This window comes from Akebia trifoliata, chromosome 13, assembly GCF_017979445.1.
Source record: "Akebia trifoliata isolate Shusen 1 chromosome 13, ASM1797944v1, whole genome shotgun sequence".
Taxonomy (NCBI): Eukaryota; Viridiplantae; Streptophyta; class Magnoliopsida; order Ranunculales; family Lardizabalaceae; genus Akebia; species Akebia trifoliata.
In genome coordinates, this window is record NC_141387.1 from 32996495 (window position 1) to 33011019 (window position 14525).

General features: G+C 34.0%; 1 protein-coding gene across 1 annotated transcript; it reads right to left on the reverse strand.

Annotated features, from left to right (window-relative positions):
• Positions 1-1686: 1686 nt before the first annotated feature.
• MAPR4 (membrane-associated progesterone binding protein 4) lies at positions 1687-7588 on the reverse strand. The gene is made up of 8 exons (XM_086421295.1): positions 7229-7588; positions 7073-7149; positions 6909-6980; positions 6776-6813; positions 5593-5636; positions 4598-4644; positions 2338-2512; positions 1687-2069 (listed from the first exon to the last, which is right to left on the reverse strand). The coding sequence occupies exons 1-8, from the start codon at positions 7367-7369 to the stop codon at positions 1902-1904; spliced, it is 762 nt and encodes a 253-aa protein (XP_086277421.1). The 5' UTR covers positions 7370-7588; the 3' UTR covers positions 1687-1901.
• Positions 7589-14525: the final 6937 nt, after the last annotated feature.

A 14525-nucleotide genomic window follows, 5' to 3' on the forward strand; every position in this document is an offset into this window, starting at 1 on the left:
ATAAAATAAAAATTCCTTGATTTTTCTTCCAAAAATCCAGCTTCATCAATCTCAATCTACATTAAATTATTTTTAATCTCTTCAAAATACATGGTCTTCAATCTTACATTAACTAATCCTATTTAATTTTAATCGGATAGACGGACATCTCTTTAAAGGTTAGTAGACAATAGCAATAGAATGGAAGAAAAGACTTTGAGGAGTCTTTTATGGGTTAGGGTGTGGAGAATGAAAGAAACTCATGTATTTGATTGATACGAAACTCTCCACTCAAGATTTCATCTCAATCCTAGGATTTTTATTCTATGTGACTAGTGCCTTTAAGGAATGGAAGGTAATTTTCTTCAAGGATTTGCTATTTAAATGGGAGTTGATGTGATGTAATCTAAGTTGATCATTCTGGTATTTTGTAATCTAGATTGAATTGTTGAATGGTAACATCTTTTGTGATAGGGGATGTAGGCGCAATTGTTAAAATGTTAGGAAGTCAAGATAGAATTACATCAAACCATAAGAGTTAAAATGTTATATACTAAAATAACAATTGAAGATTTTTTATTTTTTTATTTTTTAGAGGTTGAAGGTAAGGGTATTTAGGTCATTTTATATTATTCAATATGAAAAGATCAAGGTCAAGGGGCATGCCATTAGTTTTAAAACATATGGGACATCTAAAATTTTCACCAAAATGTGAAAAGTATTCCGAAGACATATATATATAGGTCACAATCTGTAGACACGTAAAGCTACGTGTTTTGTCTTGTATGGGCAAAACGGTTTGGAATTAGCTGAATTTTTTTTATGAGGATGATCTCTACGTGAGGGGATCATTCTTGCAAAAAATCAGCCCATTCCAAAATTTCTAACCCCATCAAAAATAATTTATAAAAAATGGACGGTCCATAGTTCTTCAACTTGTAAACATAAGGTTAGAAATTTCAAAATGGGCTGATTTTTTGTGAGAATGATCTCCTCACCATAGAGATCATCCTCGCAAAAAATCAGACTATTCTGAACCTTTTTGCCCATATAAGACAAAAATATTGTAATTTTATTAGTAGTTTTATGTGTATAGAGATCATAATCATATATATAAATCAATATTAAATTTCATTTCTCTCAAATGTATATTTCGAACTTTATAATAAAAGTGGTTTGGAGAATTCTTTTAGAAAATATTCATTGTGTTAACAACTTATAATTGTTTTATGATTTAGAATAACAGTTTTTCAATTATCAAACTCCTGTTATTTAACAGCTGGAAGTTCATTTGATCCATGGCTCTACTCTTTCCTTGGATCTCTGATATTAGGTCAATTTTTTTTTATTTTGGGTAGCTCAGGGAGTATCCCCACCTTTGGTGAGATTAATCTGCATAGAGGGCCACACACACCATCCAACACCAACACCATGTCACATGTTACGGCATTTAAATAGTCACATTTCTATGGAGAGGCATGTTGAGATTCAAAGAACCGGCCTGGGAAGCAAACCCCCCTTAGGTGATATTAGGTCAATTAATTATGGTACTCCACTCCCGTTCAATTTTTCTAGAACTTTCACCTGTCTGTAGCCTCTGCCTTGCTTTCACATTTGCTTCCTATTTCAAACATGTAGTAATGTTTCCTGAACTGACATCCATCATCAGAGGTCGATGTGAAATTTTACAAAGCCCAACTGCTATAATTAAACTTGAAAAAAAATTGTTTTAATTAAGCCATTAATTTCGTATAAATTTTCATGAGATCAACATAAGTATGATCTACACATATCCCTCCCCTAGGGGACAATAATTTTACCTGACTAAAGATTTTTGGTTGGTGTGTGGTTCCATTTCACGAGGTCAGTATGAGTCCAAGGATTATTGGGGAGTGTGGGGTCATGAAATCATTGTCCTTAATTTAAACAACGCAAACATTCGATAGGTAATCACAACCCTCGTAGACCTCCAAGCCTGGCTTGCTAAGCTCCTCTTCTTTAAAGCACGCACAGCGTCTGCTCATTTTCCCCGTCAAGGCAATTTCTAGCGGTCTCTGAACTAATCTTGGGTAGCCTACATCGCACCAAACCTGACCACAACAAGGATAATATGAGTTCAAATGAACAGTGAAGGTATGTGCTCCTATGTAGGTTTTGGAATTAGATTATGAGTAATGCCATGTTAAATGTTAGAGATGATCCCTTCAGAAATTACAATAGATTGTATGGCTATGATCACCTGATTCGTGAAAAAAGAGAATATTCGAGGCGGGATGAACTCAATGTCATTAGATGAATCATCATAAAAATGAGAATGAGAATGAGAACTCATCAATTCAAGTAGAGGGATATCTTTACCTCACCACCTTCTTGCTGACTCCACCTTGAATTGCAACTAGGTAGTTTAGCCTCTTCGTTCTTCTGTTTCTCCAAAAGTTGGGCACCTCTAGCAGCCTTTGCTTCAACTCCTTTCAAATACTTTGTAGGGTTTCCTAAGTTATCGTAGTACCGACTGACTAATTTACCAACAAATCTGACATGTGGACAAGATTAAAGAAGTATCAGGCATTCTACTCAGATTGAAGATTCCACATTTTCTTTTCTTTTTGTGAAAAATTATTTCCAACAAAATGATAAATTTTATATAAAAATAAAAAGTATATATAAATTACTTACACAAAGGACTTGTAAATTACAAATAAAATTCAATCGTTAATGTAAATGAATTATGATTAGTTAAGTATCAATATATCATCTAATATAATGTATATGAGCATGCTAATCACAAAAGGCTGTATTTTAAGCATATAAACATGTACATAAAAGCTCATACACATAAGCATTCATGTTCTAATTAGTTGGATATTTTGGTATTATAGTAAAATGAGTTAATATAGTTCTTAATAGTATCGACATTTAAGTAAGTGTCAGCAGAGTAAGGTATATGTAGCTTATGTCACATTATTATTCTCATTTCCAAATAAAATATAGTTGTTTTAGATAACCAAGATCTCAAATACCTGCCTCAACAAGAGCTATTGATCTTCATTTCCACTCTACATGGTTGTTTATTGTAGTTTGATGACTTACCAGTGTATTTTCATATCCATTTTATCATTTTCTACAATTTCAAGAAAAAAATTTCAAGCTTTCCATGTCAACAACACTTCCATCATTTCAACAAAACTATATTAATTCCACATTGACCGAAATATTTCCATTTCCAGAATGACCAAAACAAGCATTTTTGCTTTTTTTTTTTTTTTTTTTTTATAAGTTGAAATTTTATTAGAAACGGCTGGGACGAAAAGTCCCAAAAAACAGAAAAAAACGAAAGAAAAACAAACACAAGAACCAAAAAGAAAGAGCAACTAATCTCCTAAATTACAAACAAGATCCCATCTGAGTAAACATACCATCAAATTTCACAACTACAAAAATTATTTTTAATTAGAAGTAGAAAAAAATCATACAATAATACATCATGCATATGCTACACTTCTTAAGATTATTAGCATGCAAATATAATCCTTTCATCATCTATACATTATAGTGAACTCTTTCACTATTGAATTCTATCTAGAGCAATATCAGCAGTTAATACACGGGTTTCATATCATTTCTTACCATCTCCATCCATGTCAATTTTAGCTATATCTTGCTTGTTTAGAGCCTTTGACTTGCACCAAAACGGTCCTCAATGTGTTGTCATTCATTTCATTGTAAATGCCCAAACCAGTTAAATCAACCTTCGTTACTGTATTTCCTATTGGGGCTATCCAAATATCCATTAATTACCAAGTTCACCTCTCATCACTAATCCATCTCAGCTATGCTCATTTAACAAACACATATTATATGACTAGTAAACATTCAACTTCATACAACCTGGCTGCTCTAACTATCGAGAATTCCTCATCTCAAACCATTCACCCAATCCAAGAATTCCTCTGGATTTAATTATCCATGGAATTTTGGCCCATCAACAACTATATCTTCTTCGTTGTGGCACAATCTGCCAAATGACGGGAGTGAACCATCATTTGAACGATTGTTCAATGTTTAAGGATTGTCTGGAATTTAAGAATTGTATTTTTTTTTTTTAACGTAGTTTTGATGCTAGCAGCATAAGAATTTCAACTAGCATTGTGAGATTTTCGATTTCAAATTAATGGTTTCTTGAAAAAGAAACTTGCCTAACATAGGTCTTTATCTCTTTGAGAGGGAATGTTGTGACACAAAGAATGAAGGCACTCTCATACCACTTGAGACATTTTGCATTGTCCATGTTAACGGATACAAAGCGGAACAAAATCACGCTAGTGAAATGAAGGTTGGGCTGGGGAGCAAGTCCCAACTTAATTACCCAAAGTCTCTCAAGGGAAAATAATTCTCAAATCCTCTCTTCTTTCCTCCAAAATTCAACCATAAAAAAAAAAATCAACCAACAAAACAATTAATTTTTCCCCAAACTAGAATTTTTAGAGAAAAGCAAGACTAACTTGAGCTAGTTTTGTAAATATTTTTTCCCTTATTGTAATCACAAACTTAGACATGGCATCTTTTTACTAGAAAATTAATCTTTGGATACAAGAAAAGAGACAAATATGAAACTCACATGTAGTTTTTGACATAGAAATCCCGCCAGTCAACAATACTCTTCATCTGAGAAACAAGCAAATAAAAAATAAGATAATAAACCTTATGCAACAAGGACAAAAAAATTTTCTAAAAATTTTGTGTCAAATATCATGTCATACTCATTTGTGGAAAACAAACCATCATATTTTTTAACAAATCTAAATTAATCCACATATTTTTTATCTATATATCATTCATATGATTTTCATGTATATCAACTTTTCTGTCTACATTTTTTAAAATGTTGATAGAACTGAATAATAATGAATTCATAGTATGATTCAAATTGTTGGACAATAAGAATCATAAAATATTGTCTTTTTTAAGAGACAATAATCTATGAAATAACATTCAAATTACATAAAAATATATATAATAAGGCTTAAGTTCACCATAAATAAACCATCTTATAATGACAGTTTCATACAAACAATAAAAGCTTGACAAGTAATTCACCTAACAAACCTACTATGCATTATTGTCATACAAATTTAAGTAGTGTACCATCAAAATTATGTATCGTCATTTCAACGCCAAATTAAAATAAGTTTCCATCATATATATATATAAAGTTTCCTTCATCAATAATTAATATTTTAAATTGTGTGCAAGGAGATGCATTTCTTGTTATCTATGTCAGGTGCTGTTAGGTAGTTAGTAAGAAACACCACTTCTTTTTTGTACTGTTTAAAGTTTATAGGAAAAAACATAAAACATTAACATGATTCATGGTTTTCACCCAAAAATGTGGATATGTTTCTCTAAGTCATAAAATTAGAGAGACTCTTAAGTTTTGAATGGTGTACCACATTTGAATCATAAGATTCACATGGAAATCGAAGTGTTTTCATCAAATGGGATTTAGACATAAGAATCCAATTCCTTGATTATAAATTTTTTGAGTTGAGTATTTAAGCCATAAATCATCTGACTTTAACAAGTACGAGGAACAAGTAAAAGCTTAATTACTACCTCAACGCTGGATAAACCATGCAATGAGTCTGTAAGGCCATCTCCTGTATCATGAAAAACGAAAAACACGGTTATATGTTGCTAGATGGAAGCATAGACAATTTGGAAAAAAAAAATATATGCAACAGAACGTGGAACAAAGTTAGAAAAAGAAGGGAGGGGGATGACGTGCATTGAACTTATCATCATAGTTTAAAGTTTTGTACCATTTCAGCCAAGGGGGTATTCCATTTTTGGCTGAGATTGGAATGAAACATGGAACCCAAAATATTGAATGTTTTGGGTTGTTTCGGTTGGATGGTCTTGATTTTATCGACTGAGATTTTTCCTTGAGACAAGATTTCAAAACTTGATATAAGAGTGAAGGAATCACACCGTCAACTAAGGACAAGACTCGTCCAACTGGGAAATAAAATGCCAACAAAGAAGCGACACTATTGTAAAATTCTTCTACAGCCAACAATATAGGAGCATAGTATTGAATTTTGAAAGGTAGCCCAGTCAGCTCTATCTATATTTCCCTCTCAACCAACGTTGAACAAAAATTTGGAATCCCAGACTGATGTCAGTTTAAGATCAGAAAAGAAAGAGAAAACATTGTGATTCAGCACCATAAACAACCTTCTGTCATGGGTGAGCAGTAATAAATCTTAGTGCTTCTTGAGCCTCCTTTCACACTTCATTTCCACCTGAAATCTCACAGACTATTGCTCTTCTCCACTTTCCGAAACCCTCACATGGAATTGGAATGTTTAAAGGACAGGACAGGACAGGACTTGTTGCTAGGTCTTTTGACAATTTTTTTGGGGTCCTTCCTATATTGGTTGTGCTTGCTGCACCTGTTCTATGGATAACAGATATTCTCATTGCCTCTCTTCTATCCGATCCCTCAAGGAAACAAGGGTTTGGCTCAAGCCTTTTTCCCAAATACAAATTCAAAGCTTCTAAGTAGAACCAAATTCAGGGAACAGAAAAGGTTCCTTTTTTCAACCTGAGGAGGACCTTGAAATCAATTTTGATTATCAACTATTGTATTATTTTTATCATAATGTGGTAGAAAGGAAATGGTACTACAACCAAACTGTAGTCGTTTGTCCACTGAACAAGATATCATTTGATTTGAGAGTGCTTGAAAAATCCATGGAAAATTGGTAAGAATTAGGATAACATTAACATAATTTACCCGTAAAGTTTCCAGAAACAAATGCACGTGAAGCGTCTCTGAAATTTTGAGGCAAACAAGTATCAGTAAATACAAGTGGATGGGATGGGATGCAAATATATGATATAAATAAATTAGTAATGAAAAGACAAACCTGCCAGCGAAATGATTGTAACCACCTCCTGGGCCGTAATGGGATCTTCCTTTTGTTACATCAAACACAGAGCTGAACTCAAAAACAAGAATCATTTTTAACTGACATTGATGAAACAAGATGTATTATATTTTAATAATACAGAGAAAAAAAAAAAAAAAGACCCGAGAATTCCTAAGAGGATGGGCAAATTATCATCAGTCCCATTGTGCATAGACAGCTCTTCTGTGCTCCACACCCTCTAAACACATTAAGAAACAAATATCTTTAATCAAACTCAAAGAAAGATAGAATAATCTAAACCAGAAACTATTACTAACCGATTGAAGCTGCTGCTGCTTAAGTGAAAATTGATGGACAAGGAGAGCAACGAACGCGATAGAAACTGCCAACCCTAAAAATAAACAAGTAGACGATGCCCCCGCTAACATTCTTCTTTTCTCGCTCTCGTTCTCGATCATATCTGCTGCGTTAGGGACTATTAACCACTGAAATCGATCGATCGATGGATCTATTAATCGGTTATTGCTCTTTCCATACCAACCGTAACTAACTCTTCTTTCTTCATCTCTCTGCTCTGCTGTCCAATACCCTTCCGAGTGTTGAACGAGTTGCTTGGGTCTCTCTCTCTCTCACCACTCTTATTAGCGATTTGACTCGGCCAAGTCCCTCTCGGTCGATTTTGAGATACCATTTTATACATAACATGAACAAAGGGAAAATTACTTTAAGGACCTGACAGATGGATTTCTTTCGACCTATTCTCTTTGGTAGGGCTGTCAACGGATAGCTATCCGATCGGATAATGCTATATCCGAATTCGAATCCGAAAAAAAAATATTGATATCCGAATTCGAATTCGAATCCGATCAGATATCGTTAACCAACATTCGAATTCGTATTCGAAAAGTATATCGAATATCCGATTCGATAAAAACCCTAACAAAATTAGATTCGATGTACACCAACCTCTTCAATCAGCAAAAATCAAATCGATTTTCCTAATTTTTTTAATTTCAAAAATTACAATTTTCAACGTATTTCAGTTTTAAAATCAAATACGCTTTGATTTTTGAAAATTTTAAAATCAAAAAAACTTTGATTTTTGAAAAAAAAAATGAAAAATTCGAATAAAATATAAGGTTTTACAGTGAGAGAGAGAGAGAGGAAATACCTACTTTGGTGTTCGTCGGCCGGGGAAGAGGGTGGCTATGGGGAATTTGTACAGTCGAAACCCACGGTCGAAAGTCGAAACCCACTTGGTTCTACATCTTTGGTTGAGAGAGAGAGAGAGGAAATACCTACTTCGGTGTTCGCCGGCCAGGGAAGAAGGTGGCTACGGGGAATTTGTACCGTCGAAACCCACTGGTTCTGCGTCTTTGGTTGAGAAGATAAACATTTTAAGTTATATTTCGTTGTGAAACTTGAATACATGAGAGAATATATAGATAGAAATAAGTTTTGTTGTGTTACATGAATACGTAACACATGTATTTATAATCGGAGCAGATATTATCGAATCGGATTTAGTAATATCCGAATTCGTATCCGAAAATCATTCAAATGTTAAAATAACATCCGAATCCGAATCCGATATCTGAAAATTTCGGATAATATCCGATTTTCGAATTCGAATTCGGATTCGGATTTCGACTATCCATTGACACCCCTACTCTTAAGTTGTAGCAGGACTTCTCTTAATAGTCCATTTTCACTTAGTTCGAATTCGTGTTCGTGGTTGGTTCCCCCACACACAAATGAACCCGGTTCGTTGGAGTAGACAGAGATTAGGGGATTTGAAGGTTGAAGTAAGAAAAGTATAGAGTAAAAACGAGATTCAAAATGACAGATTTTGGGAAGAATAAATCAATTTTTTTTTTAATTATTTATAGGCATGAGGGTATTTGATCATTTTTCATTAGTCTTAGAAAAGACGATGGTCAAAGGCGTACGTGATAGTTTGAAATTTTGGGGGGATATCTGAAATATTATTAACATGTGAGTGGTGAAATGGAATTCTTCTAATTCGCTACTTTTCACTAACCGTACTACTAATTAGGGGTGCAAGTTAATTCGGTTCAAACCGAACCAATCCGTGAATTTTGGATTGGGTTGGTTTGGTTTTAATTAAAAACGATTGGATTTTGAGTTAAACAAAATAAGAACCGATAAGTTCGATTCGATTTTTGGTTCAGGATTTATAAATAATCGAACCAAAATCATTTTTTTATATATATAAACATAACCCTCTTCTACTCGTCTCTCATTTCTCTCTCGTCTCTATAGCTGCAACTTGCAACCACAGACTGTCACCGACGGCCATAGTGCCACCGGCTTCTTGTTCCCTCTCTCTCTCACTCACGGCGTGAGGCTGCCGACTGCTAGTTCCGCAGGATCTAACGGATTAGCTTCGACTAAAGGTATGGCCAGAGTGTCAGATTTTCCGGCATCTTCTGATCCACTACTAGTTCCCTTTGTGTCAGATTCTGGTGGTGTTTCTGTTGGTTTTACAGCACTTTCTGCCTCTCCGATCTTTTGTGGATCAGATCCAGGCTATTGTTCCATAGGTGTGTTAAATTTTTCATCTACAACAGGTGGTGGTGATAAACTTTCAAACCGATTTCACCTTGAATCTAGCTCCAAAAGCTCTTCTTCTCCAAAGGAAAGTAGATGAGTGTTTTTTTTCTCAACCCATGGAACCGAACTGAACCAAACCAAACCAAACCAAATTAAGGTCGGTTTGGGTTGGTTCGATTCTGGTTCCTATATAATGGAACCGACCTTGGTCAGTTCGGTTCTGATTATGCTCTAAACCGAACCAACCCGAACCAAGTTGCACCCCTACTACTAATTAGTTCGATTCCCTTTTAACGATATGGGTAACCTTGCTCCCAACATTTCTCACAATAGAAACGTGAAATGTGCCCTAACCTTTTCAACTCATCATTTTCATCTAAGAATTTGGATTTTTCACATCCCAATATAGTTTTGGACTCCATTCTAATGTAAAGGATTTGAGAAGGAAGAAAGAATCTATTTTTAAGGGCTCTTTCAACATTTTGAAGATGTACGTAAAAAAAATTAGGACTTTTTTTTTCCAATTTTTTATGCTTCATTTTTGGATGAAAATTGATCGAGGATGGTTCTTTTGGATTGAAATCATCTACACAAGTCGTTATATCAAGTCAAGTTCATCACTTTTTATTGTTGAGTTTGACATTTTTAAAAATTGTTGAATACAACAATAAAAAGTGGTGAGCTCCACCTATGCTACCTCGTTCGTCAGTTCTGTAGACATGAGAATGTTCATCCTTGAACCTCAATGCTACGTTGTTTGGAGTCGCCACCATTCTTTTTTGGAAATGGGTGTGAATGGGCACCCGAATCGATTCTTTTGAAAATCATTTTTTCATGGCATTGTAGTGACTCTCAATCATGGAAAAGATATGGTCTATCTAAGATCTAGGTAAGGGGATTCGGTTAGAGAATAGGGAAGGTGTTAGGCACCCCATTCTCTCCACCTAAGGTGGTTACCTTTAGATTTGGCCATTTTTGAAAATAGATTAGCATAACAAATAAAATGCATGGGATGCATGAAGTGGGTGGGTGCACATAGTGTGTATGTACCCCTTTTGAAAGAGGATTTAATGTTTGTGTAGACATGAAGAATATCCTATAGAAGAGGATATCCCATAAAGTCATCACATTTTTACATGAATTGGAATGTTGGTTTAGGATTTTGGAGAAGTTCCATGAATGGAGTTCCCTTTAGATCCACAACCTTAATGCATGCATGCTTAGCTAGAAACTTAGTGTTTTAGCCCCATCAAGAGAGCTACACAATTCTTCGTCATTGCCAAGCATGTGTGGTGTGTGTGAATGGTGTACACTATGATGCATGAGATAAAAGTGGGTAAAGAAGGGCTTCAACTTCCATCATTTCGACCAAATCGCCTAAAACATTCTATACCCAAGGTTGAGATTCAATCTACTTAAAATGAAGGAGGGTTTTCCATCACATCCTAAAGGTTTCTAAAAAGAAAAAATAGAGGGATAGAAGAAGAAGATGCAAGTTAAAAATAAATAAATAATAACTACTATACCCACCTTGTCCCCTTGGAGATCTTGAATGAACTTGAGCTTGAGAAATGAACTTGAGAGTTGAAGGATATAGTTGAGGGTTGAGAAAGTTGAAGGTTGAGAGATGAATAGAGATTTTGGTAGAGTTTTAGGTAGAAAGATGGGGGCTTGAGAGCATGAATTGTTCTTAGAAAATGATGGTATTTATATAGTTTTTGGAGAACTTTTGGGAATAAAGTAGTCCAACCCTAAAAATAAAGAAAATGGACATGAGATTTAGATTATTTCTTTTTTGATTTTTCATTTGTATGAGGGAAAAGATAACATTTGTGAAGAAATTCTAAAAGCATTATTTGATCTTTGGTTTTTTGGTAAATAGAGGTGAGAGAACAAAAGTACTTTTTGGAGGGTAAATAAGGGAGTGACATATGTAAAGGTGGAGTGGTAGGTAAAAAGTAGACCTTGGTTCATTTGTAAAGAACACATAAAGCAAGAGTGGAAGTATATTTTTGAAATGGACCAATGGGAGAACAAAAGTACTTTTGGGAGGGTGAGTAGGAGAATGACATGTGTAAAGGTAAAGTGGTAGGTGAAAAGTAGACCTTGGTTCATTTGTAAATAACACATAAAGCAAGGGGTGGAAGTATAATTTTGAAATGGATTAATGGGAGAACTCCATGTATGTACTTGAAGATTCCCACCTTTTAAGGGCATGATTGGAAATTCTCTCAACTTTATAAATTATTACCAAAGACCCAAGAACCTTTTTGGTTTGACCAATCTTTTTGGGAAGGACATTCTTGAATTTTCACAAGGAAGAGTTGACTCTCCAATTAAATGATGCATTTGGTATTTAGGGCTTATGGGAGATCAACATGTGTCATCTTTTGAGGGGGTGTGAAAGAATGGGCTTGGAATGGACTTGGTATTGGACTAAGGTAATGGACTTGGGTTATGGACTATGGACTTTAAGGGTGGGCTAAAAAAATGGACTTGAATTTGGGTTAGAAGGTAGGCTTTGTCTTGGGTTTAGGTTGGTTTAGGAAATGGACCTTGGTTGTGGTATAGGTAATGGGGCGGTGAATGGAGAACGGTTACAGATCCGGATTAGAGTATAGAGGTGGAGCGGATTTAGACCGAGTTAGGGACAAGGTTGAATATGCAAAATTATGTGGTCTGATGCATATATGCATGTATGCATGAAAAATGATGACAAGTGGCAATGCAGGTCTGTCGAAAATCTTGATTTCTAAATCGAAATCAATTCGAGGAAATTTGGATTCTCCTAATGGATTCGTGCAAATTGGGGTGTCTACAAGTTCGCTCGATTTGAATTCTATTCAGGGTTCGCCACTTTAGAATGAACCCGGTTTGTAAGGGTAGGTAGAGATAATTCGTTCACTTGTGCACATACATATATAGGGTCAAGATCTGTAGACACATAAAGCTACAACGTGTTTTATCTTATATGGGCAAAAAGGTTCGGAATCAGCTGATTTTTTGTGAGGATGATCTCTATGGTGAGGAGATCATCCTCACCCAAAATCAGCTCAATCTAAAACTTTTAGTCCCATGTTTACAAGTTGAATTCTTGACCATCCATTTTTTTGTAAACCACTTTTTATGGGATTATAAGTTTTGGAATAGGCTGATTTTTTATGAGAATGATTCCCTCATCATAGAGATCATCCGCATAAAAAAATAAGCCCATTCCAAATCTTTTTGCCCATATAAGAGAAAACACATTGTAGCTTTATGAGTAGTTTTATATGTTTAGGGATCCTGGCCCATATATATATATATATATATATATTAATTAAGTATATACAAGTTATAAATACAATGAAAATTTTAAAAAAATTTAAGTTAGAAAGAAATAAATTAATAAAATAATTCAAAATTTAAATATTAACAATGAAAATATATAATAAATTGGTTTGGTTCACTAAATTAATTAAAAAATGATTCGGTTTACCAAACCAAATGTTTTGAGCCACCGAATAGAAACTAAATTCATTAGGCTTGTGCTTTGCTTGATTTTACAAATAGTACCATGAACTTGTATGCTTCATACTGATTCATGGTTTGGACTTAGTAGCAACGAATCGGATAACATAGAGCTCGACCATAAAATGTTGACTTTGACAATAAATAATAAGTGGTGAGCTCGACAATAATGAGGGACCATTAAGAAATAAAATGTTTACTAAATGAACTATCATGCTAGGCCTAACATTGGGGGACTATTTAGAAAGAAATCCCTCCATCAGGGTCCTTAAAGTAATTTTCTCTTTTTTTTTTGGGTGGGGGTGGTGTTAATGCTAGCACTTTTTAGAGATTCTCATATGGTATGCTTAAAGTCATTTTCTTGAGAGTAAATTAAATAATCGAGCAAGATAACCAACGCAGTGACCTACTATGGTATCATTATATCATTCTAACTTGACAATTCTTCTTTCATAGCAGCATGATATTTTATAGCCATGTGGGAGGGTATATTGGCTTATGATGGATCTAGTGTCAGAATTATTCTTCTTCAAGAACAGAACGATGAGAGGTATACTTATGAGAACAAATATCTTTTGATTACCATTTGGAAAGATCTATAGTGATGTAGGACATCTACAATCCTAGTTAAGTTTTATTAAGATTTCTATTTTTATTTTTATTTCTATTTTTATTTTTATTTCTATTTTTAGTAGGATTTCTATTTATACTTCTAGTATGATTTATATTTCATAATTATGTTAAGAATACAATTTCTTGTTAGTTTCTAATTTATTTTAAATTCGTTTTTATTATTTAAATTATAATTAGAAATGCTTAGAAGTATTCAATTTGAGTTTTAATAGGATTAGAAAATTAATATTATGTTATAAATAAATTAAAATTATTAATTTTTAATATTTTAGTGGATTACAAGTTGTTATGATGGAGTTATCTATATAATGAACTCCAAATCTAAAAATTAAATAATCAATAATCACTTCAATTATCTTTTCTCTTTTAATTACTTTTATCTTTATGCTATATTTTCTTTTAAGTTATTACTTATTTATCAATTGAATTTATTTATTCAAATTGATTTAAAGTGTTCTATTGAACATAATCTATCGAATCTATTGATTCACATGCTTCCACCACATCACATAATCCCTCCAAGGTTAATTGTTATAAACCATAAACCATAAACAATCTTGTCTCAATGGGATGCGCTCCTATGGAATCTTATTGGGCTCTCATGATCAAGATTGATGTATGCCAACATGTTGAATGTATGATCTCGGAAAAATCTTATACATTGGTGGATGGTTGCGTTATATTCTAACACGAAACATCAAAATTGAGTCTAGCAATGACAGGTATTAAATTCAAAGATAAGCCAATGTCGCCCAGGGCATGTTTGAGCTCTACACTAGCGGAATAACTCTATGAAGACCAATGATTAACCAAAAGACTCCCTCGATAGGGAGGAAGTCCCCAGTAAGGAATACAAATATTGCTAATTATGCAAACCTTCTATAAATTCAGAATTCC

Bases quoted from the DNA above. Each gene is read 5' to 3' on its own strand.
- MAPR4 (XM_086421295.1), bottom strand. From the start codon at position 7,369: ATGATCGAGAACGAGAGCGAGAAAAGAAGAATGTTAGCGGGGGCATCG. The intron at 6,814-6,908 runs GTTTGTCTTTTC...TCAAAATTTCAG, and splicing joins TACAATCATTTCGCTGGCAG to AGACGCTTCACGTGCATTTG. The intron at 2,070-2,337 runs GTAAAGATATCC...TGTTGTGGTCAG, and splicing joins GTCAGCAAGAAGGTGGTGAG to GTTTGGTGCGATGTAGGCTA.